This window comes from Grammomys surdaster, unplaced genomic scaffold, assembly GCF_004785775.1.
Source record: "Grammomys surdaster isolate TR1022 unplaced genomic scaffold, NIH_TR_1.0 203, whole genome shotgun sequence".
Classification (NCBI taxonomy): domain Eukaryota; kingdom Metazoa; phylum Chordata; class Mammalia; order Rodentia; family Muridae; genus Grammomys; species Grammomys surdaster.
Window position 1 is genome coordinate 4,541,249 of NW_021604648.1, and position 21,311 is coordinate 4,562,559.

Sequence of the window (21,311 nt, forward strand, 5' to 3'; positions counted from 1 at the left end):
TTCACCTAGTCCATTGCCTTCTCTTTCCCCTCTAGCCTTGTTCTCCATCTTGTTCCTAAACAGATATCTTTCTACTTCTACATCATTTGAGGGAAAAAAAATAGATTCCTTACATTAGGAAAACAAAGGTATTTGAATCTAGCTTATTTTACTTAATATTATTTTCTTCAGTCCTGTCCATTTCCCTGCAAATAATGTAATTTTGTTCTTTGTTATAGCTAAATAAGACTCCATTATATAAGATACATTTTCTTTATCTATTCATCTCTTGATGGACTGCTAAGCTGGTTTCATAATGTGGATATTGTGAACAGTGCAGCAGTAAACATGACGGTTAGGCATTCTGTGCTAGGGTGAATTACATCCTTTGACGCATCTTCTCATGTGGTTGTTTGAGGACCTACTGCACTGTTTTCCACCATGGGAACATTGAATCACATTTCTGCCAGTGGTATATAAGGATTTCCTTTTCTGTACTGTCTCTATTATTGTTTTCTTTTCTCCATTTTATTTATTCTTTAAAGGTTTATTTTTATATAACTTTGAAGAAAATAAACTGTATGTTAGATATATACTCCCCTCCCTGGATTGATCTTGATGACGTTGGCCATTCCAACTGGGGGGAGATAGACTTTCTCATGGGAGTTTCATGTCCTGACGACCAAAGGATGTTAGGCGATTCTTTCTCATGCTTGCTGACATTTGTGCTTCTCCTTCAAGACCATGCTTCTCCTTCTGTTCATACTGGTCATGGGTCATTTCTACCTATGACTCTATTTACCTGTTTCTCTATCAGTACCACACAGCTCCAGATTTTCATTTTCTAACTTTATTATGTGCCGAGTCCTTGTCTTTTGCTCCTGTTTTAGAGACTCATAGGAATATACAAATATTTTGTTATACATTTTTTGATTTGGTTTTCAACTTCTCTATTTTAAACATGTTGTGGGATTGACAAGCATTCCTTCCAATTTTAGACTAGTCAGGAGATAAGCAACACTGTTACCACCCCTAACAAGCAACATTGTTACTTTCCCTAATAAGCATCATTGTTGCTATCCCTAATAAGCAACATTGTTACTACCCCTATTAAGCAACATTGTTACTATCCTTAATAGCCAACATTATTACTATCCCACATTGTCACTATGACCCCTGTCCCAAGGCAGAAGAGGGTCAGGCTGAGTTTCTTAATGTACAGATATGAGTGACACCCACTGTGGATGAAGCCTGAAGTCATAATACTCTTACCCCAGGTTCCAGTTGCTTATGCCTGGACTTGGGAGTTCTTTCTTCCGTCTCACTCAGCCCAAATTACAGAGACTGGACCTTCTCTCCAAGAACTCTTCTGCATAGCTGCGCTTCCTTGACTCATGGCTGCTCTCTTAGAGTGTCTCCTACTTGATACCCAAGGCTAATCCTAGTCCTTTTGGGATGCTGCACAGGAATCCTCTCTCCATTGTTGCTTTAATGACAAAAAATGACATGCTTCTCCTATGTCTTTCTGGTGTCCTATGTTTTCATCTGTCATTTCTGACAACCTTCTAAATGACTGATCACCTTGGAGCCCATGTTGACACTGTATGCTTTTTTTTTTTTACTTTTCCCCTTTTTTTTTTTTCCTTCTCTTTTTCTTCCTTTTCCTTGTTTCTTTCTTTGTTTCTTTCTTTGTTTCTCTCTCTCTCTCTCTCTCTCTCTCTCTCTCTCTCTCTCGTGTGTGTGTGTGTGTGTGTGTGAGGATAACAGGATAGCAAAGAAGGTGCCACCTTAGCCTCGATCAAGGGATCCCATGATTCCACTCACCACTCTGGATGTTCAGGGCATGGTGCTTATCCAGACTCCAGCCCCCCAGCTTGGAGGCATCGATTTCATAGCCCTGCAGCACCGCTGTCCTTTTCTCCCACAGGATCAGATCTGGGCAGGATTCGTATTCATAACCCACGGAAACTACAGGGACAGAAGAGCAAAGTGTACAGATGAGCAAAGTCTCCTCTCTGACCCTCAGCCCCGCAGGCAAGGCCCCTGACTAACTATCATAGGGAAGATAAAAAGGGTCATGCTTTTACTTGGGAACTAGAACCATGTGAAATACCAAATACCAACACAGTGATGCTGGGCCTTAAAACCTTTTTGTTTCAAAGATCAACTGTATATTATTAGGAAAAGTTAAATATGCCACACACTTTGAAAAAGACCCAAGTGAGTTGATTTGGGGGAATAATCTTTTAAAAGTGTTCATACTGTCCACATGTATGTGAGTGCATATGTGTGTGTGGGTGTGTGTATACATGTGCATGGAGTGCAGTTGGCTTTTATATGCATTTTGAGGACACAAACTCTATAGTATCCTACGAACTTTCCACTGTAGCCTTATTTGTGACCATAGACAGTTGAGAGTGACAAGATGTTCAGTCAGGTGAGAATCTAATCATGTCCAGTCCTGAAATATTACTCACCCCCCTGGACATCATGGTCACAAAGACCAGCTGATGTCATAGGAGATGCTAAAAGAAAGACAATCAGTTGAGAAGCTGACTGTTTTCAGTCATCTATGATTTAAAAAATTTATGAGTTCTCTAAGCTTGGTTTCTGTGGTCTTAGGAGAGCATCAGCTGTCACAGGGCAGGGATGCAAATCCTAATGAAGATCTGGATGAATCTAGTTCTCTTCCATCTATCTGTGCATGCTTAGGATGTCACTGTAGTTGGTGTGTTAGCATCCTCCAAAGGGTGTGGCTGTGGGATTCATTGTGGTGCTAACGTGTCTGACACATTAAGTCCAATCTATAGTATTTCATGGAGTAGGGGCTCAAGAGAGTGTCTCAGCTCCTTCCTGCCTCCCACAACAACTCTCCCCTTCTCTCCCTTCTCTCTTCCCTTTCTCAGGCAAATTGACTTCTCAGTTCCTTTAGGTCTTTGCTAGGTGAAGACAATTGAATGGGACTACAGTTTGAGCTGAAGGAATTTGCTGGGCTTTTGCTCCTCAGTCGTCTTGCACAGATGGGGTCATGACTACGGACTGTCTCTCTGCAGATTCTGGGACCCTGCTCTAATTTAGAAGTTGGAGAGACAGTCATCTTGCACAAGTTCTGACTTCAGTCCTTATAACTGAAAACACGAAGGCAGCCCAACCTTGGCCCCCTCTAGTTTAATTTTAGATTTCGGCAGGATGGGTGTAGAGTGGCCAGATAACATATGCATAGTCTGCTTTCCTGGCACACAGTAGGTATACTGTGTAGCGCATGGGTATATTTTAACCCATCACATACCTCCATAGTACTTTCTGAGGGTTGTTCTGGTGCTATAACTACTTCTCATTCTTGGGCTTTGCTCACTCAGGTCTTTCAATGTATCCTTCTAGGTTATGGAGGTCTTATAGCCCCATTAAGCCCTAGCAGGTTTTGACCTGAAAAGAGGAAGGAAGGAAGGAAGGAAGGAAGGAAGGAAGGAAGGAAGGAAGGAAGGAAGGAAGGAAGGAAGAAAGGAAAGAAGGAAGGAAGGAAAACAGGAAGGAAGGAAAACAGGAAGGAAGGAAGGAAGACATCCATAAGGGAAGCTGCTTCCTCGGTTCTGCTCTGTCTCTGCCAATGTGTGGCGCCTGTGTCACAAGTGCTTAGGGGAGACTTACCGAAGGCTTCCGAGAGCCCAAACACTTTCTGGTTGTAGACGTCTGTCTTGTCCCAGATGAAGTAATAGGATAGGTCAGGAGCTGCAGCAAACCACTTCCTGAAGAGCCGACCCTCGACTGCCACCATGAGGTGGACCTTCATGAGGTTGAAGGGGATGGTGGGGTGTGTGAGACTGATCCTCAGGACAGACTTATAGCCAGGGGTGCGGCTGCTCAGATAGCTCAACCTCATCTTGCAGCCAGCAATGACAATTTCCTCTTGCAGAGCCTACAGCACAGACAGATCATAGCAGGGAGATCACTGTGGGGCCCTGGGGAAGTGACAAGACCTGTGATCTTTGGGTGTTCAGGAGGCACAGGAGGAATTGGAAGGGAAGGCAGTGAGGAAGAGAAGGAAGAATAGCAGGAAGATGGTAGGGAGAGGAGAGGGAAGAGAATGGGAAAGGCAGAGGGAAGACTAGCCCTGGTCTCCAGGGCCAGTTCCTACATGGTGTACCTGTGCTTACAAACTTATCTCCGTGAGATAAGTGGCCCCCTCCCCAGTGCAACATGAATGAAGATGTTTTATCATGGGCCCAAGAGGACACATAAGGATACTTGGCAACACACAGCTCTGACTCGTTAGCTGTATCAGTCAGGAGAACTCAAGGAATCTAGGAATCTGTACTTCTTCACTGCATCAATACCAGTAAGGCCACACATGCAAAGTGCCTAGCCCATCATTATGCAGGACAGCGGCATGGCTGGTACCTATGGAGCTGAGAGCAGGGCTGCCATGAAGAAGGACTAACATAGACTGTAGCAATATGAGCCCGATAGATGGTTTCTATCCAGAGCTTTCTTCAAGTGAGATGTGATTTAAATGTGTCCTTTCCAGGACAGTCAACAGAGACCACACCAGGCTGAACAAACACATCATCAGGCAGTGCTTGAGAACCTGACAAGGTCCTGTTCCAATGTCCCAGTTTGTCCCCAGAGAGGAGTTTTAAGTGCACAATGGTTCCCAACTCCAGTGCCTTCCAGATGAGCAGAGGAGACTGAAGATGGGAACAGTCAGCAGATTCCAGATGATCACCATAAGGCAAACACAGGGGACTGTCATCAGCTCGATGCTCTGGGCTCTTTCTCAAGAAGGGAACATTAGGTCAATTGAACCCAGCATGTCCATTCAAGGGACATGGCTATTTTTATCCCATGTTTACAGGGAGAACTGAGCCCTTCTCATTCTGTTTATTCTATAGAAGGGTGCAGACGTTTTGTCTATGCTGCTTTTTCAAATACAGGAAATGCTATAGATTGGGCTTAATCCAGGGCCGTCTTCCCAGGCCACAGTTTATAGTTCCAGGCAAAGTAGGCTATACACCCGGGTGAGCCACAGGCAGCACTTGAGTGCTGGCCTGATGCTCTCATAAATATTTCCCTTTCTTAATGCACCCACCGCAATTTCCACATCCCAGCACTTGCAAACATCAACCAACAACGGGACCGGGGAAACAAAAAGTTTGTTTTTATGTGTTTTGTGAGACTAAAAGTAAGTAAGGGTTGTGGCCCAGCTGAACCTGTGGGCACCTAGCTCAGAGAGCAGTGTAAAGAGAGTCTGACCTTGAACCTCATTTGTTCCATAGTCCCTGCTCCTGGGAAAAGATGTCTAGCTGGAGCCGAGCCAGGGTTGACTAACAAATTACTTCTCTCCAGCAAGTTTTGTCTCTGCTGACAAGCATTTCATACAAAAGGTCAGCCTGGCCATTGAGACAGGAGACAGGTGCTGAATCTCTGAGAAGGAGTGAGCTTTCTGTACAGTGAGAATTCAGAAAGGGTTGTGTTTCCTTATTGGGGACTGACACTGGAAACTGTACAACAGGGTACGCTCAGGGAGATGTGTTTGCTCATCTAGGCGTGAAACACACTCATGTAAATGTATAAATGCTCTGGTCCACCCGTACCAGGGCAACCCGTTAACATGCTCACTGTTGGAGGTCTCCTTAGGCAGGCAGGTGGCCTGGGCTTCTCTGGGCCTCTGTGCTGCTATGTCCCCTCTTTCTTTGCCCTTCTTTTCTGCCTACAGACATCAGACTGGGGATGATGGAGGAGATCCAACTCAGAATGGCTTTGCTAGGCAAAGAATCTATCTTAATTTTCATCAGATTAAAATACATTTTTTCTCGATTACTTCCCTTTAATGATAATGAAGTAAACCATTTGCATGTGTAGATTTGATCCAAAGCAATCCTTAATTGGCACGAAGGCAGCATGTGTTAAATAATCTTAGCAATAATAATAGCCAAAATTTATCGAGCACTTAGTAGGTATCAGACATTGTGCTAAGTACCTCATGTTACATTTTTCTTATTTACTCTTTATTAAAATGCTTAATACTTGGGATCCCATGGCTTATTCCTATTCATAGAAGCTATTATTATAAATACTTATAGCAGAAATACCAAGAGAGGTAAGATTCTGAAAACTGAAGAACAGAGTAGAATAAATAGGAAGGCAGGGTAGGAAGAGCCAAGGAGTTTATTGTAAGGGCCCATGTACCAGGCGGAATAGAGGCATGCCACAGTCTTCAGCATGTAAGATAGCCTTTATATCCTGATGCCATGTCCACTATGAGATTTGGCAACGCGGGCTACCGGGGTCTCACTCAGGCCCGTACAGGCGCTTTCTCTTTTTCTATTGTCTGTGAGATTATCTTCTGCCTCCAAATAAAATAAAAGAATAGCTTGATGTCATCAAGAAGTCTGGGTACCTGGATTTCTGGGACAATAGGGCCTTTCTCAGCACAGGAGCTGGCAAAAGATGTCAGTGGGGATGGAGAGACCACGGGGTTGGGACGGGCAAAGTTGCTCAGGTCACAGCTGGGGATCTCATTCTCCTCATGTCTCATGACGATGGTTTCCATGACAAAGAAGCGGTCCCAGGGTAGCCAGAGGGTATGCTCCTGTGTGATGAAGGGTGCCCGTTCGAATCTCAAGATGATGGAGATGCCGCCATTTGTGACCAGGTCAAAGCTGCGGGTGGGGGACAGTAACAGCAGAAATAAGAGGAGGAGAACAACGCGATCCTGAAAGTCACAGGAAGGGGCTGAGTACCTGGTGAGCACTACTCTGACACCCAGAGACCTGATTGCAGCCACAGACAGTGACAGTGACCCCAGAAACCATTTGTTATTGCTATAAGATGATTGGCCAAGGGAGAGTTTACAGATGCCAAATTAACCACTGCAGCGGGAACTGTTTAGTAGGACCCAGACAGCTGGTAAATCTCTGCTGTGGAGCGCCTGGTGCTGTTACTGTATCAGAGCCAGAGCCCACAAAGAGCCAGCAGAATGAGATTGAATAAGTGTTCCCTGGGCATCATGAACCCTGCACTGAATCCTTATTTCTGGGAACTATAATGTGGCCTCTTTGAGCTTTACTTTTCTCTGTATGAAACCCAAAGGTTCACCTCTCTCTCTCTCTCTCTCTCTCTCTCTCTCTCTCTCTCTCTCTCTCTCTCTCTTTTTCTCTCTCTGTGTGTGCGTGTGTGTGTACATGCATATATGCACATGCATCTGTCTGTGTATGTATGGGGACCACAGTTTGATATGGGTATACGTATCTTCTTCAGTTGCTTCTCTATGTCATATTGCTATTTGAGATAGCTCTCTCCTCCATCCCCACTTTGTTTATTATTATTATTATTATTATTATTATTATTATTTATTTTTAAGATAGGGTCTATATATGGTCCTGGCTGTTCTGGAGCTCACTATGTAGATTAGGCTGGCCTTAAACTCAGAGATTTTCCTGCTTCTGCCCCCCAAGTGCTGGGATTAAAGGCATGCACTACTAGGTCTGGGCATTGAGACAAGTCTCTTATTGAACCAGGAGCTTATAGTTTCATCTGGACTAACTGTCCAGTAAGGCCCTGGGATTCATATGTCTCTCCCTCCCAGCTTTTATGTGGGTGGTAGGGATCCAAATCCAGGTTCTCATGCTTACACAGAAGTACATTCCCCACCAGGCCATCTGTCCATCTCTCAGAGGGGTTGTTCCCGAGTCCTAAGCAGCTAAGCAGTTTGAGACTGTGTGATTAGAACCACAGTTCTTGTAAGTACAAGGGGAGATGGAAACCCAAGTGCCCGGCTGAAGTGAGATTATTGCAACAAAGTATCCAAAGACAGTAGCCCAGCTTTGGTTCATGGCTCTTTAAGGGTGTTCTGAGCAGTAATGCATGCTCCTGATTCTTGTTCTGGTTCTGTGTTCTCCAGACCCTTTGCTGCCTCAGACGGCTCTACCCTGGGCCTCTTGTTTTAGGTTTGTGTGAGATCATGTAGATGAAAATCTTCCTCGCTTTACCCCTAAGTACCTTACTCCCAGATAGGACTCCTCCAGAAACATATTAGCCGTTGTTGGGATCTGGTGCCTCAGATAAACCTTATGCGGCCCTTGCCTTTATAAACCATGATGCGCACCTTTCAGTTTTGAAAGTCAAGGAATGTGAGTTCTCATTTGCATACCTTAATGTTTCCGCTAGTTGCAGGCACTCTAGGGATGCTAGCCTCTGTTCTATAGCCACACGATCAGAGGGTGGGAGAGCTCAGGTTATAGGTACAGGGGCTGGAAATCAAGGTGTGGAACATATCCTGCATGATAGGTCTGCTTAGCCAAGACCAGTGTTTGCCTGTCACTTTAAGCCCTGTGTTTGGTGTATGAGAGTTCAGCCTACAGTTTGCTTTTTTTTTTTTCTAAAAAGAAAGTGTGAAGCCATGTAATAGCTGAACCCTGAGATATGAACTTAGTGGTCATGTTCCCATGTCTCTCCCAATGTGAAGGGCTACTCCCTTCGAACTGAACCACCAGCACGGGGCTGTTCATTTCATACTTGCACAGATCCAGTCACCAAGAGCTTGCTGTAGCCACAGAAGGACAGGACCATCTTTGAGTAATTCTGACCATTAGGACTTTAGTTTTTGAACATGCCTGGGCCTCCCTCCTTCTAGTTCTTGTGTATTGAGCTTGTTTTATCTGTTATGGTGACCTGAGACCAGTAGCACTGTCTGCCAGCCCTCCTCCACTGCAATATCTCCTTGGACAAAGTCCTCTTAGGTGGTCCATTCTGCTTTACAGGTTTATTCTTTGAGACAGAGCCTCTCTGTGTATACCAGGCTGTTCTTCAACTCAGAATCTTTCTGTTCTGGCCTCAAAAGCTGTGAGATTTCAGGTGTGTGCTATCATGGCAAGCTAGGGTTGCAGAGCCTGCCATAAGAAAGCCTTGCTCAAATAAAATTCTCATTCTCTCCCTGGGTTCTGCTGTATTACAGAAACTCCTGACAGCCCATGCTGCAATGCACTGTAATTGTTCTAGTATCTAGGACGTCCATTTCTCTGTCTTTCTAGGGACAGGTCTAGCTAGTAGCTCACAGAATGAATACATGAGACACTACCACTGTTTCTAAACTGACTGCCAAATGGGCAAGCCTTACCTTGGCTACTAACTCAGATCAACCCAGTGATTACCTCTGCTGCTGGTCTATGGGACCTCCTCAATGCAGGATTTCTCATCTTTACCTGGACACATAACTTTGGTTAGCTTTGGCTGTCCAACTTGCTACTCTTCCCTTCCTTAGAGGTTGCAAGAATCTTGTATTCAACCATCCTGTCCTGGAGGAAATTCTGTTTATGGTAGATGACCCTGTTTATGGTTCTTCAAACTCCAAAGGCAGACTCTTCTTTCCAAGGGAGTTTTCCACACACTTAACTGCTCGTGGCCTTTTTTATGTTAATGTTTAGAAGTTACATGACACTCCTTCAGGAAGGGATGATGGAGAAACACCAAGGGTAGGCATTTATTGTAGTCCAAGAGTTCAGGGTGTGGTTCTTTACGAGAATACCCCCAGTCTGGGGGAAATACTTACAAGGTGGTATTCCTGTCACAGAACGAATGAGTATCTGTATTTGAATTTTTAACAGCCAAACACAAATTTGGCTGGACTCAAAAGCTCTGTTCAATAGAGGTAGCCTGCAGGAAGGGAGGGATGACAAACAAGAAAAGACTTTTCTTCAAGGCTGTGAACAGACCGGGGCAGTTGGTCATGCCAGGGGCTGAGTGAAATGGTCTGAGGCCAGGCCTCCTCATCCTGTTGGGAAACCTTGTTGTAGGTGTGAACATGGACTTGACCCCAGAGGGAAGGCCTGGTTCTCAAATGGAGCCTATCTCTTGCTGGTCAAACACCACTCTTACATTGCAGGTGAGTTATATCACCTTTCCAAGTCTCAGTTTCTCCGTCTGTAAAATTAGGCTGAACGTCAAAATCCTTTGGCAGGGTTACTAATTAGTGATGGGAGGGCAAGCACAAGATGCCAAGTGTTCCCTGGGCATCCTGCTCAGCACAACCTCACTCTTCAAGTCAGCGAGCCTAAACTGCTTCTCTTATCTGCAGGTCTCTTAGTTTTCCTTCATGGCTTGCATTTCCATCTTTTTGAGTATCTTCTCTGTTACTATTTTTCTGTGTATGAGCTACTGTTAAAATTTGACATCGTGTGTGTGTGTGTGTGTGTGTGTGTGTGTGTGTGTGTGTGTGTAGTTGTGGGTAGGGAACTGGTGAGAGTGTCCTGGTGCTGCCTGGAAAACACAGATTGTACAGGTGAGTCAGATGCAGCCTGGGTCTTCAGTGCACACACACTCATTCTCATCTCCTGACTATCTTTAGCCTCGTGGCTTCTCCTATATATCAGGCATAAGCGAAACTGAGTCAAGGAAGGAGGAGTGGAGTGGGCCAGATGCTCCCTGTTCACATACAACAGAGGGAGATTCACACACTATGGGAAGAAGTGATAACTTTCCCATACATTATGTCTGTGTTGGAAAGAACACTTTAGGTCCGTGGTGTATGGGCAAGGACTTATTTAAAATGCAAGCTCTAAGCAGCACCCTTTCTATGTCACAGCGTGGGAGGCTGATGCAGGAAACCTCCCTCCTGGTGCTCAACGCCTTCAAGAAACAGTAGATATGGCCAGCACAAACAGGGAAATTGTAACCCAAAGACCCCAAAGAATAGGCGAGTCCTAAGGTCACAACATGTAGGATTACTGTGGCATGTTTTATGGTCCTAGTCTAAGCAAGCACAGAGGGGGCCTACTGACTGACACATTGCTTTTTCGTGTGGTAAGTTTTGTGGCGAAAAGAACAATCTCCAAAAGCTCCTGTTTGGATGACTGTTCCCCTGTGGGCGGTAATGTACTAAGAATACCCATGGCTCAGGATTCCCACAGCTGCCATTTCTGTACTATCCAAAACCTGAAGACAGGCAATAAAGGAAGCTCCTTCATGCCCTGGTGGGTGTTTGCCAAGGGGTTTCTGGGCAGAAACTGTGCAGGGCAGGGAACAGTGGCCTGGCCCGGCCAGTTTCCTCCCTGTGGACTGGCACAGACCTCTCCTAAGCTGTGCCCTTCCCACTGCCATGGGGGAGGGGAGGCTCCCCACACAGCTTGCCAAGCTGTCTAAGAGGCACACATGTCTCCACGCAGATGAGTCCTGCTTCATTATCGCCTCGGCTGGGACATGCTCACATCTGATATTGGATTAAAGAGGTGCTAAAATCAATCAGGCTGGAGCACAATTTCCAACACAGAGTGAGGAATCAACCTTATGGGCCCACGCTCAGCCAGATGGACTGACATCACCTGATTTCATTAAAAATAGAGGACTTCTCACCATCGACAGCCTAAATATCCCACTTGCCCTCTTTTGCTCTGAAATATTTGTGCTACTCTGTCCTCGTTATTCAACAATTTGTAATAATTAGTATTTTTCCCATCCACTATTTACTTACTTACTATGTGTCACACTAGGAAGTGAATCCTTGGTGGCAGGAGATTTATTAGACACAAACTATAAGCTAGGTGCTTCCTCATTCACCATACTGTCCTATCTAGTCCTTTAATCCTCACATCCAGTGTATGAGGTGGATGGTGTTAGAATCATGCTTCAGATGAAGAAGCTGAGGGTCTGAGGGGGGCAATATTTGTCCAAGCATACTCTACTCACATGGTGGGGGGAGGTCCAGGGCCATTAACAACCCCCTAGCTTTACTTCATACTGTTGATGGTTCTCAGGGAAATTAAAAGGCCAAAATTCTGCTGTCACCTAAATGGCTTCTTTTGGAGCAACCTCTAAGCAGTTGAAAGTAGAAACCAAAGTAGTAGTAGTAGGATTCCAGGAGCCATTTTATCCATTATAAAGTAGTTCCATGACATTATTCCCATGAGGGGTCAGTGGGCAGCATAGTATGGATAAAGAGCTCTCTGCTTATGTGAGAGCCTCACGAGAAGAGGGTGTTACATCTACAGCCAAAGGGACAGAGACTAGAGGCAGGCACAGGTCATGAAACAGTAGGCTGCAGAGCTTGACGTTAGAATGTAGGCCATCTAGGTCCAGGTCTGACCCTCTGTCCACATAATCAATCCAAGGGCAGTTATGCTGCAAGACTACAGCCCCTAACTCTCAGGCCATAACTCTCCCGGCCCACAAAGGGTCTCCTACCTGCCATCTTGCCTGCTGATTGTATATCCAAAGAGAGGGTTATTGATGAAACTGATGTTCACGCCAACCAGTGGGGTCCCATCTGATGTCATCACTTGTCCACGGATGACACAAGCATGCCTGTGGGAAGAGAAGAGAGAAGAACATGAAATACATTTCACTGTCTGCAGGGAAGCCCTAGAAGTCATAGGCAGAAGGCTGGTCATTTAGACATGACTAACACCCAGGAACCCCACGTGTTCACTTCATACAAATAATAATCTCTTAAAGAAATCATCTCTCAAGGTATTAACGTGTCCTTGAGATAAATACTCTGGGGAAATGTTTTCCAGTATCTCACTCTAAAGTTGTTTTTCTAAGGCTGCCATCTGATGTGAGGGGAGAAAGCTGATCCTAGGGAGAAAATGGTATAGTTAAGCATGTGATGACAGAGTTGGGTGGTCTAGGTTCAAGTCCCAGCTCTGCTACTTTCTAGATCTCTGAACTTGTGCAGTTCTTTGAGCCTCATTTTTTTTGTTTCTGTTTTCCTTTTTTTAAATTTTTTTAATTTTTTTTTATCTTGGTGCAATGTAGCAATGGTATGGCAAGTAACAACAGCCATCATTTTATTACTGGAAGTGAGAACACAAGAGAACAGGATGGAGGGTTATACTTCCTTTTACCTAGCATCGGAAAGAGAAGGATAAATGATAACACCCTCTTGGGAATCTGTCCCAAGCTCCCTCCCCCTTGTCCCTAGTATTCTAGACAACAAGCACTTTCCCTGCATTTTCCAGGAGAATGCTGTGTGGTGCCTGTGTCTGTGTGATGTTCTCCCATCTGCCTAAAATGTCATCTCAACACACAGTCCGATAGTCTCGTCCTTCAACACCCACTTCAAAGGACTTCTGTAAAGCCTTTCTTGATGTTTCTGCTCAGAACTCACATCTCACTCCCTCAAAACCACACACCAAGGTCTTGGTACCTTGCCAAGCTACACATCCCTCTCCTCTCCACCCAGACACCGAGCAGTTTGAGGACATGGCAAGGCTTTCTCCGAAGTGCAGTGCCTGGATCACGCCTGGCAAGTACTCGGTCACAGAGGAAGAAACGGGACTGTGCAAATAAACAGGCATTAGCAATCATCCAGAGGGATGATTTTCACAGGTTTCAGAAATAGAATAATTTGATAGATAATATTTCCTGAAGACCTCAAAGTAGAAAACAAACCAAGAGAAGACCTGCCGTAGATGCAATGGTGACAGAATTCCTCCCTCCCACTGTTGGTTCTGAAGACCATTTGATGGAACCTCTGAAGGAACCATCCAGAAAGTTGCCAAGATCCTTTCTGTTTTGTAATGAGGAGATTGAGAGGTCTTCATATTTGCCCAAGGCTACCAGGAAGGTGGGTGCAGGAGGCTGGACTGTAGACCTAACATTTCTAGGCCAGATGCTAGGTCTATTTGTGTGTCTGCAGGAGCAATGGATGGGGAGGAAGATGCTGGTTCAGGTGAGTGCTCTGTGAGATCAGGGCACTGTGGACACAGCCACTGATGACCGCTCTCCGGAACAATGCAGGCGCTCTGCTCACCTTCCCTTCCTGGTTCAGGAACCCCCTTCCTTCTGGCCTATGGAAGAGCTACTATTAAGGCCTGTGGGCACTAATGAAAAAAAAATCTCAAACTCTATCCCATCTTTCTTAGGCACCCCAGATCCTTACTTCCCTCAAGTGATAAACTTTTCTCTGTTTGATGAGAAAAGCAATTAACACCAGGCTTGTAAGCAGCTGGTCTCACTCAAGTCAGCTTTTCCTTTCTGAAGGCAACAACAACTACCCACAATGCACCACATGCCTCCCCCCGCACCCCTGCACACCTCAGCTCACCTCACTCTGCAGAGTCTGACTAATGCTAATTCAGTCAGTGGTTTCCTTCTGAGGCCCTTGGTCTAAATGCAATTACATGGCAAACCAGTTAAGCAGGTGAGGCTCAGCAAAGACTTTCAGTCCTGTTCTGAAGGTCTCCCGATGTATTTATGTGAAATTATCTTTCCACTAATGGGAGGGATTTATTCATCAATTGTACTCAGCTGGTACTGAGAGAGGCTTTCTTTAATGGAGGACAATTGAATTTTGTATTGCTGGAACTTTGTCCTTCCAGTGAATTACTAACAGATCTCAGCACCTCAGATTCTGGCTATGATCCAGCCTCCTGACATGTACAGTACCTTTGGATTCTGCCTGGATAGTAACCAGCTCTCCGACAGTGGTTTCCTTCACGGGGCTGCCCTGGCTACCCCCACCCCATGCACATGCAGACCAGCATCCTCTGATTTATCTCTCTTGTGGGGATTTTCTGGTTGCTGGGAAACATTAAATCAGCGCCATTTGGCTATCATTTAGTCTCCATTCGGCAAACCAGAGCAGATATAATTTTAGGGCAGGCTCCTGTGGATTGCTTTGGATTCTGCAGAAGATTAAGTTGACTTCCCCAGCCCCTGCAGGCCACAGAGGCCTCATGGCAAGACAAGCATTTGGCTTAGAAACCAAGTCCTAGAGGAAAACACTTCCATTCTATTTCTGTTTAACCAGGGCTTTCAGTTGTCAAGAGAACCCTGTTTAATATTAGGACTTCCCCGGAGCAAAGGAGATGGGAAGTCACTTTGTGGAGGTCTCTGTATATGCTTCATGCTGTGTGCTTTCGTCAGGGGAAGTTTAAAAAGATGTGTGTGCTAGGTAGGTTTCCCAGTGATTGTTTTCTCTGTGCAGTTATTCAATAGACACTGTCAGTGGGATGTTACTAAATGCTTCAGGATAGACGAGAGACCGAGAGTGAGAGAGTAGGAAATTGAGAGGCGAGGGAGGGAGGCATTTGCAATCTGTGGTGTTTACCCTTTCCTATGGTGTAAATACTCCCATCATGGCTGAATTCAAGCTACCAACCTGATGCCACTGAATACAGAGTTGAGAAGGAGTGCACAATAGGATGTTATTAAGTAATATTTCTATCTCAGGGACATATTAGTCTCAGACAAGCTCAAAAGCAATGACAATTATACAATATTATCAAATACTTAGGAAGCAATAAGTTTTGAGTTATTTATAACCTTTTAATATGTTTCAATTTCATATAGCTTAGCTTTTAAATTTTAAATTGAAAATTTTATTTTATGCATATGAGTGTTTTGCCTGTATGTATGTCTGTGTACCACATGCATGCCTGGTGCACATGGAGCTCAGAAGAGGGCATAGGCTCTCTTGGGACTAGAGTTAATGACTGTTGTGAGCCATTCCTAGGACGTGGGTCCTGGGAATCAAATCTGTGTCCTCTGGAAGAACAGCCTTTGCTGTTTAGCAACCAGCTTACCAAATTTCTAAACATTTAATAATCAGTTCTCATGAGCTCAAATGAGTTGATGTTTACATTCTCCTGGGTCACTGACTTCATACTAAAGGTCAGGTTTGGTGTTATGGTAAGTACCACTGACCAGGGGTGAGAATAATAGTCACTCTCTGGGGGGGGGGGGTCTCTGTCACAGTCCTATACATATGTATGATGCATGTGCTGGGTTTTTTTTTCAATTGGATATGAACTGGGGTCATCTTGGAAGACAGAATCTCAATTGAAAATATGCCACCATCAGATCGGCCTATAGGCCTAGTCTGTGAGGGCATTTTCATGATTAATGGTTGATGTAGGCACGCCGAGACCACTGTGGGCAGGTGATCCTGGGTTGTAGAAGAAAGCAAGTTGAGCAAGCCATGGAGAGCAAACAAGTAAGCAGCATTCCTTCACGGTCTCTGCTTCAGTTCCTGCCTCGAGGTTCCTGCCCTGAGTCCTCCCCTCAAACCATTCATGATAGACTATGATCAGGACATGCAAACCAAACAAACCCTTTCCTCCTCAAGTTGCTTTTGGTCATGGTGTTTAATAACAGCAATAGAAAGCAAACTAGGACAATGTCTCTTATTTTCTCCTTGATCACTTTCTTGGAATAATGGAGAGTGGAGGTATTATTTTCTAGTCATCTTTAGAATGACTCCCACTGTCAACACTTCAGGAAAGCTGTCAGCAACTCTTCCTGGTACAATTAATCACCCTTTCCTCTGGGCTCCTCTATACTTAAGAGCATTTCTCAGTGACTTTGATTGTCCTACAATCGCACTGTTCACATTTACAAAGCCACCTCACATGCCTGGGGCTGTGACTCACTTCTCGTAGGTAGAGTAAGCAGGGGCTGCAGCTGACCAAGAACTTGAAACCCAGGGAGAAAATATTTGCTCAAGGTCACCCAGAGATGAACACAACTGGCTAAGCTTAGTTCTCACTTATAAATCCTTACTGTGACTGCTGTGTCATATGTCTATAGTCACAAAAATCCCAGGTACCTCCTAGGAGCCAGGCACTGTGCTGGCTGCTAGATTTACCAACGTATATAAATCCCAGTTCTTGGTCACTTGCTAGAGCTTGAGAAAGCCATTTGAAATGCCTTAGTGTGCTTGTCCCTGTTATCAGAGTGTCAACACATGGAATTAGCATATGTCAGGCAGCTGGGACACAAAACAAGCAATTAGGCTGGGTGAACCCTGCCAGGAGGCAGTGCTCCTGCCAAGCCAGCTGGGGTGGTGTCACATATACTGCCATTAGCCCAACTCTACACTTAGAGCCTGAACAAGGTGCCCTTGCTGGTGACTATAAGATCTGCCTGATTGCTTCCTGAGGCCAGAGGCCAGGCTTGGGATACAGAAAAGAGCCTGCCAGAGAGACAACAGATGGATTGCTACCCAGCCCTCCCTCAAAACAGAAGCGTGCAGATGGAAAAAAAGCAGCCTCGACTGCCACTCAGGGGAAAGCAGCAGAAAGAACTGTGGTTGGATGTGTTGTGGTTTCTTGCTCTGACTCTGGGAACTTGGTGATTCTGGAGAACCAACCACCTCTGATCCTCCATCCCTTCATCCATTAACTATCCTGAGGGTTTCCCCAGTCTGCTGTAAAACAGAATCCAATACAGTGCTCAGGAGTTGCAAGTTGTGTTTTTCCAAAGAGGTTTGATTGTTTTTACCTGGCACTATGCAAACAGTTCAAGCAGCCTTCAGACCAGGGGGCTTTAGAGTCTTAATGAGGTTCAGAGCACGAATGCCTTTGCCTCTGACCTATTCTTGCCGTCTTCCACTGACCTTGTGTACTTAGAAATCTGCCTGCTCACCTTTCAGAGACAGCCACAGCATTTACCAAGCAGTGGCCACCATTCCTGCCCCTCGGGGATACTTCTGTAGAAAATGAATCTCACACAGTTAAGACAATCTTATTCCCAAAGTAGACTCTGCTCCATGTAGATGGGGCTAGCCACACTTCCCTAAAGCGCCATTCCCAGCGCTGGGCACGGCTGATTTCATTTTTAGTAGGCAAAGGAAAATATCGTCTAATGGGCTGTTTGTTCTAGAATTTGAATGCATGGCTTGGCATAAACTTTTAATAAATTATTTAATGAATCACGATATGAGATGCTTCTCTTACAGAAGGTGAGGTAGTGTCAGAGACCCTTAAGCCACTTGATCTCCATAGTGATGTGGTTAGAGACCCTAGGCTGAGAGCTGAAACTTCTTCCCAAGGTGGGGAATTTCTGCCCCTGGATAGTCCACTTGGCTTCTGCTTGCATCTCTTGTTTGAAAAAAAAGATTAACAAAAATGCCAGAAACCATTAGGTTTCAAGTTCCTGCGTGAGGTATAGTGTATAAATAGGGAAAGAAAATGTTAAGTGAAGGGAGAGAGTCTGCAACTTCTTTCCTTTTTGGTTATTCAATGAAAACAGCTGGCATTCGGGGCATCGGAGAAATCATTAGGAATCTAGGAACAGATTCTAACTGCACTGTTTCCCTGCCGTACAGAATCTGCGGCTCTGTGCTGCTGCTGGTTATGTAAATCATTTCAGTGTACAAGGTGCTTTAAGTGGATTTATAAGCCTGACTTGTACAAAACCTTAAACTGTCTTCTGTGAGCTCCTGCTGATTGAATGAGATTTTTTTTCAGCACCAACCACAATTTATCCAAAGTCTGTAAGAGATGTGTCTACAGTCGTACTGCTTTTAGAGGAGGCTGGGCTCCCAGCCCAGACCACGTTGCTCTGATCCAGTGCTCTGTAGTGTGAAGTGTCTTTGTGTGTTGTGCTATGCTGTGTGGCATTAAAGAGATGGTTAGAGCCAGCTGGAGATGTAGATGGTAGCAGCATCTTGCTGTAGAGATTTCTGAACTGAAGATGCTGAACTTGGAACATGCATGATGCAGTGGAGAACAGATGCCTCTACCATTTACAAGTCTATGACCTTTGGCCCAGTAATTCGGCTTTGCCTTGGTTCTTCAAGTTCTAAAATGAGAGCCACTAACTGAGCCCCTCTGTGCTGTTTTGAGAGTTTGGGGTGGAGACCCAAGCCTACCACTATTTACAGAAAGTATTCCTAGCAATGGCTGACAAGGAACACACTACCGATGAATGTCTTGTGTTATTTCTGTATACAAGTTTCTGGGTATTTTATCTCATTGACTATTTAAAACAATCCAGTGGCAATCAGAAACTTCACAATACAGAGAAGGGTGAGTCTCCTCTGTCCAAGGACACTTGTCTCACTTGTCCAAGACCTTGATGTAGGTCCCCTCTCTCTGTGTACTTGATTGTCTCTGCATCACCATAGTCTCTTCTGCTAATGCTTCCTGTGATGGACAAGGAGGAACACGCTTAAGCTGCAAAGCAAACAGAGATGGTAATTCCTTTTGAAATCAATAAAGGGATGATCAAGTGGCCAAGGAGGAGTTGTTAGCTGCTCATCAGGATGATGTGAGACGTTGCTGCCTGCATCCTCAATGGAATCCACCTTGTTGCTTTATTATCATAAACATTCATTTCAATGTGGGGAGGGATTTTTAAAAACCAACATGAATAATATATTACGGCTGACATTTTGGAGGAAGCACGATCTTTATCTTTTTCCATCTTCCAGTAGGTAATTTATCAATGTCTTTCTTTCCTTTCTTTTTTCCCCCACCTTTTTGGTAACTGATGGGGTAGCCTGTCAGCTCAGCTTGTTTTGAAAGTGCAGGAGTGTAATTCAATAATAAATCCACTCAGAGGCCAGCTGTCAGGAAGCTGCTGTTTATCTGAAGTTCATTAGAAGATCCTCACTGCCCAGCCTCTTGGAGGGTCTTAGTTGGTTGCGTTAGGCTCAGGGACAGAAGTCTGGGATGGGGAGTAAACACCCATTTGTGACTTGGTGGCACCAACACTTGGGTGTGGTTTATGCTTGGTATAACCCACATATAATGTCACATATACGACCATTTCTGTTTTTCCATTACCTTATCCTTTTGTAAACTCTCACATTTAAAACTTCTGAGAAAGCTGAGTTCCCCTTGAGGGCTTAACAGAAATTCTGAGGGCTTAAGAGGCATGATGGTTGTTTCCCCTCTGTTCAAAGCTGATCTTGAGTCTTGACTCAGACACAATGCTTGAATGTAGTTTATGGACTTTTCTGGGTCCCTGCCCTTACATCCTCTTTCTGGCCGCCCTCACTGTGTATCCTCCCCCTGCAGGCCCTTTGTGCTGACCGTGTTCCTTTACATGACTTGGTAAGCCCATCTTGATCTTAAATATTCGAGCATGCCTCCTCAAGAATATCTCCCTAATTATCTCCCAGCTCCATTAAAATCCTCTATTTTCTGATGAACCTGGAAACTCATGCTGCTCCCCATCTTGGTTCCTCAATCTAGCATGCATTTCTCACTCCTGTGTGACTGAAACCCACAGGAAGTAATACAGTTTTCCTTATAGCACATGCTTGCACAAACACACACACACACACACATCCACGCACACATCTACAAACACACGCAAGCATACACATTCATACAGCTTCATGAATACCTATTACCATTTTGGCTGTTCCCCTCTGCTGTGCTCAGCATGTCCTATCAGCTGAGTCTTGTAACATCTTGTCCACAGCTATCTGCTGACTGAGTGAGCTGACAACCAGCAAGACTTGCCAATGTCATATAATTTCTCAGACTGAACCAGGGTTCTCAAATACATTCTCAACCATATTCAAATAGCTGAGCCTTCAGCACACATCTGGGTGGTCATTTTGTCACTACATCTTCCTGTAATCTTTTTTGTCTAGCACTGGTAAGAAGTAACTACTCATAGAGGTGGTACCTGCCCTACACCCAGCTTCTCAACCTTCTTAGTCTTGCTCAGAAGTCTACATGCCCAGAAGAGGAAATTGCTCTGCCTTGGGGGTGTTTGGGAGATACTTGGGCTGCCGTCCCTTTCTTAGATGCCTGATTCCGGGTTCCATGGTTTGTGTCCTATTCTCTTTCCTTTCTGTCTGGACAGCTGGAGGCCCTTCTTCCATCAGAAACCTCAATGGCTCCTTCCCCTCTCACTCAAGTCTCAATAGCAAGTGCCGCTCATCATCTTTGCCTAGGACAACAGGTAAGGGCACACTGGTCCTGGTATCCTGGTTAGAGAGAACAATGGTATTTAAGCTACCTAATCTGATGATGGTGATGCGTAGGCTTGTGTGTATCTTCCCACTTTAGGATCCCCGAGGTTATTCATAGCTCTATTACTTTATGAGGTTTTAATGCTTACAGTGGAAGAGTGTCAGAACTACTGTCTTGGTTAAACCTATTGCTGAACATGCCGTTTAGCCAGGCATTGTTTTGGGTTCTGGGATATGAATGAATGGTGTTAGTGTTTAGATAGGAGGTGTTTCCTAAAAGAAACATGTGTCCAAGCCCCAGTCTGTAGCTGGTGGACCTAATCAATAAGAGGTAACTGGATCACAAGGACTCTGACCTACCTAATTGATGGCTGGATCCACTGATGGAATCAGTCATAATAATTTCCTACATTATTGGGATGGTGAATACTGCAGGAGGCAGGGCCTTAGCTAGAGAAAGTCTAGCACTGAAGGACATGTTCTTGGGGCCATTGTCCCAAATCTCTTCCTGAGTTTCACTCTACTTCTTGGTTGCTAAGAGGCAAACAACTTTACTCTGCCACACAATCTTGTACCCTAATGTCCTGCCTCTCTACAGGCTCACAGCAGTGGGGTAGGTCATCCATGGACTGACACCTCAGAATTGTGAGCCAAAACAAATCTCTCTTCCATTTAAGGTGTTCCCTTA

At 44.9% G+C, this 21,311-nt stretch overlaps 1 protein-coding gene across 5 annotated transcripts in view; it reads right to left on the minus strand.

Annotated features, from left to right (window-relative positions):
* Positions 1-21,311, minus strand: part of Tenm4 (teneurin transmembrane protein 4) — a 725,631-nt gene that overhangs the window by 61,473 nt on the left and 642,847 nt on the right. For all 5 annotated transcript variants that reach the window (XM_028770606.1, XM_028770607.1, XM_028770604.1 and 2 more), the window contains 4 exons: positions 12,154-12,273; positions 6,377-6,638; positions 3,628-3,895; positions 1,804-1,947 (listed from right to left, as the gene is read on the minus strand). In XM_028770606.1, the coding sequence (XP_028626439.1) occupies positions 1,804-1,947; positions 3,628-3,895; positions 6,377-6,638; positions 12,154-12,273 (794 nt within the window). The remainder of the gene's footprint in view (positions 1-1,803; positions 1,948-3,627; positions 3,896-6,376; positions 6,639-12,153; positions 12,274-21,311) is intronic.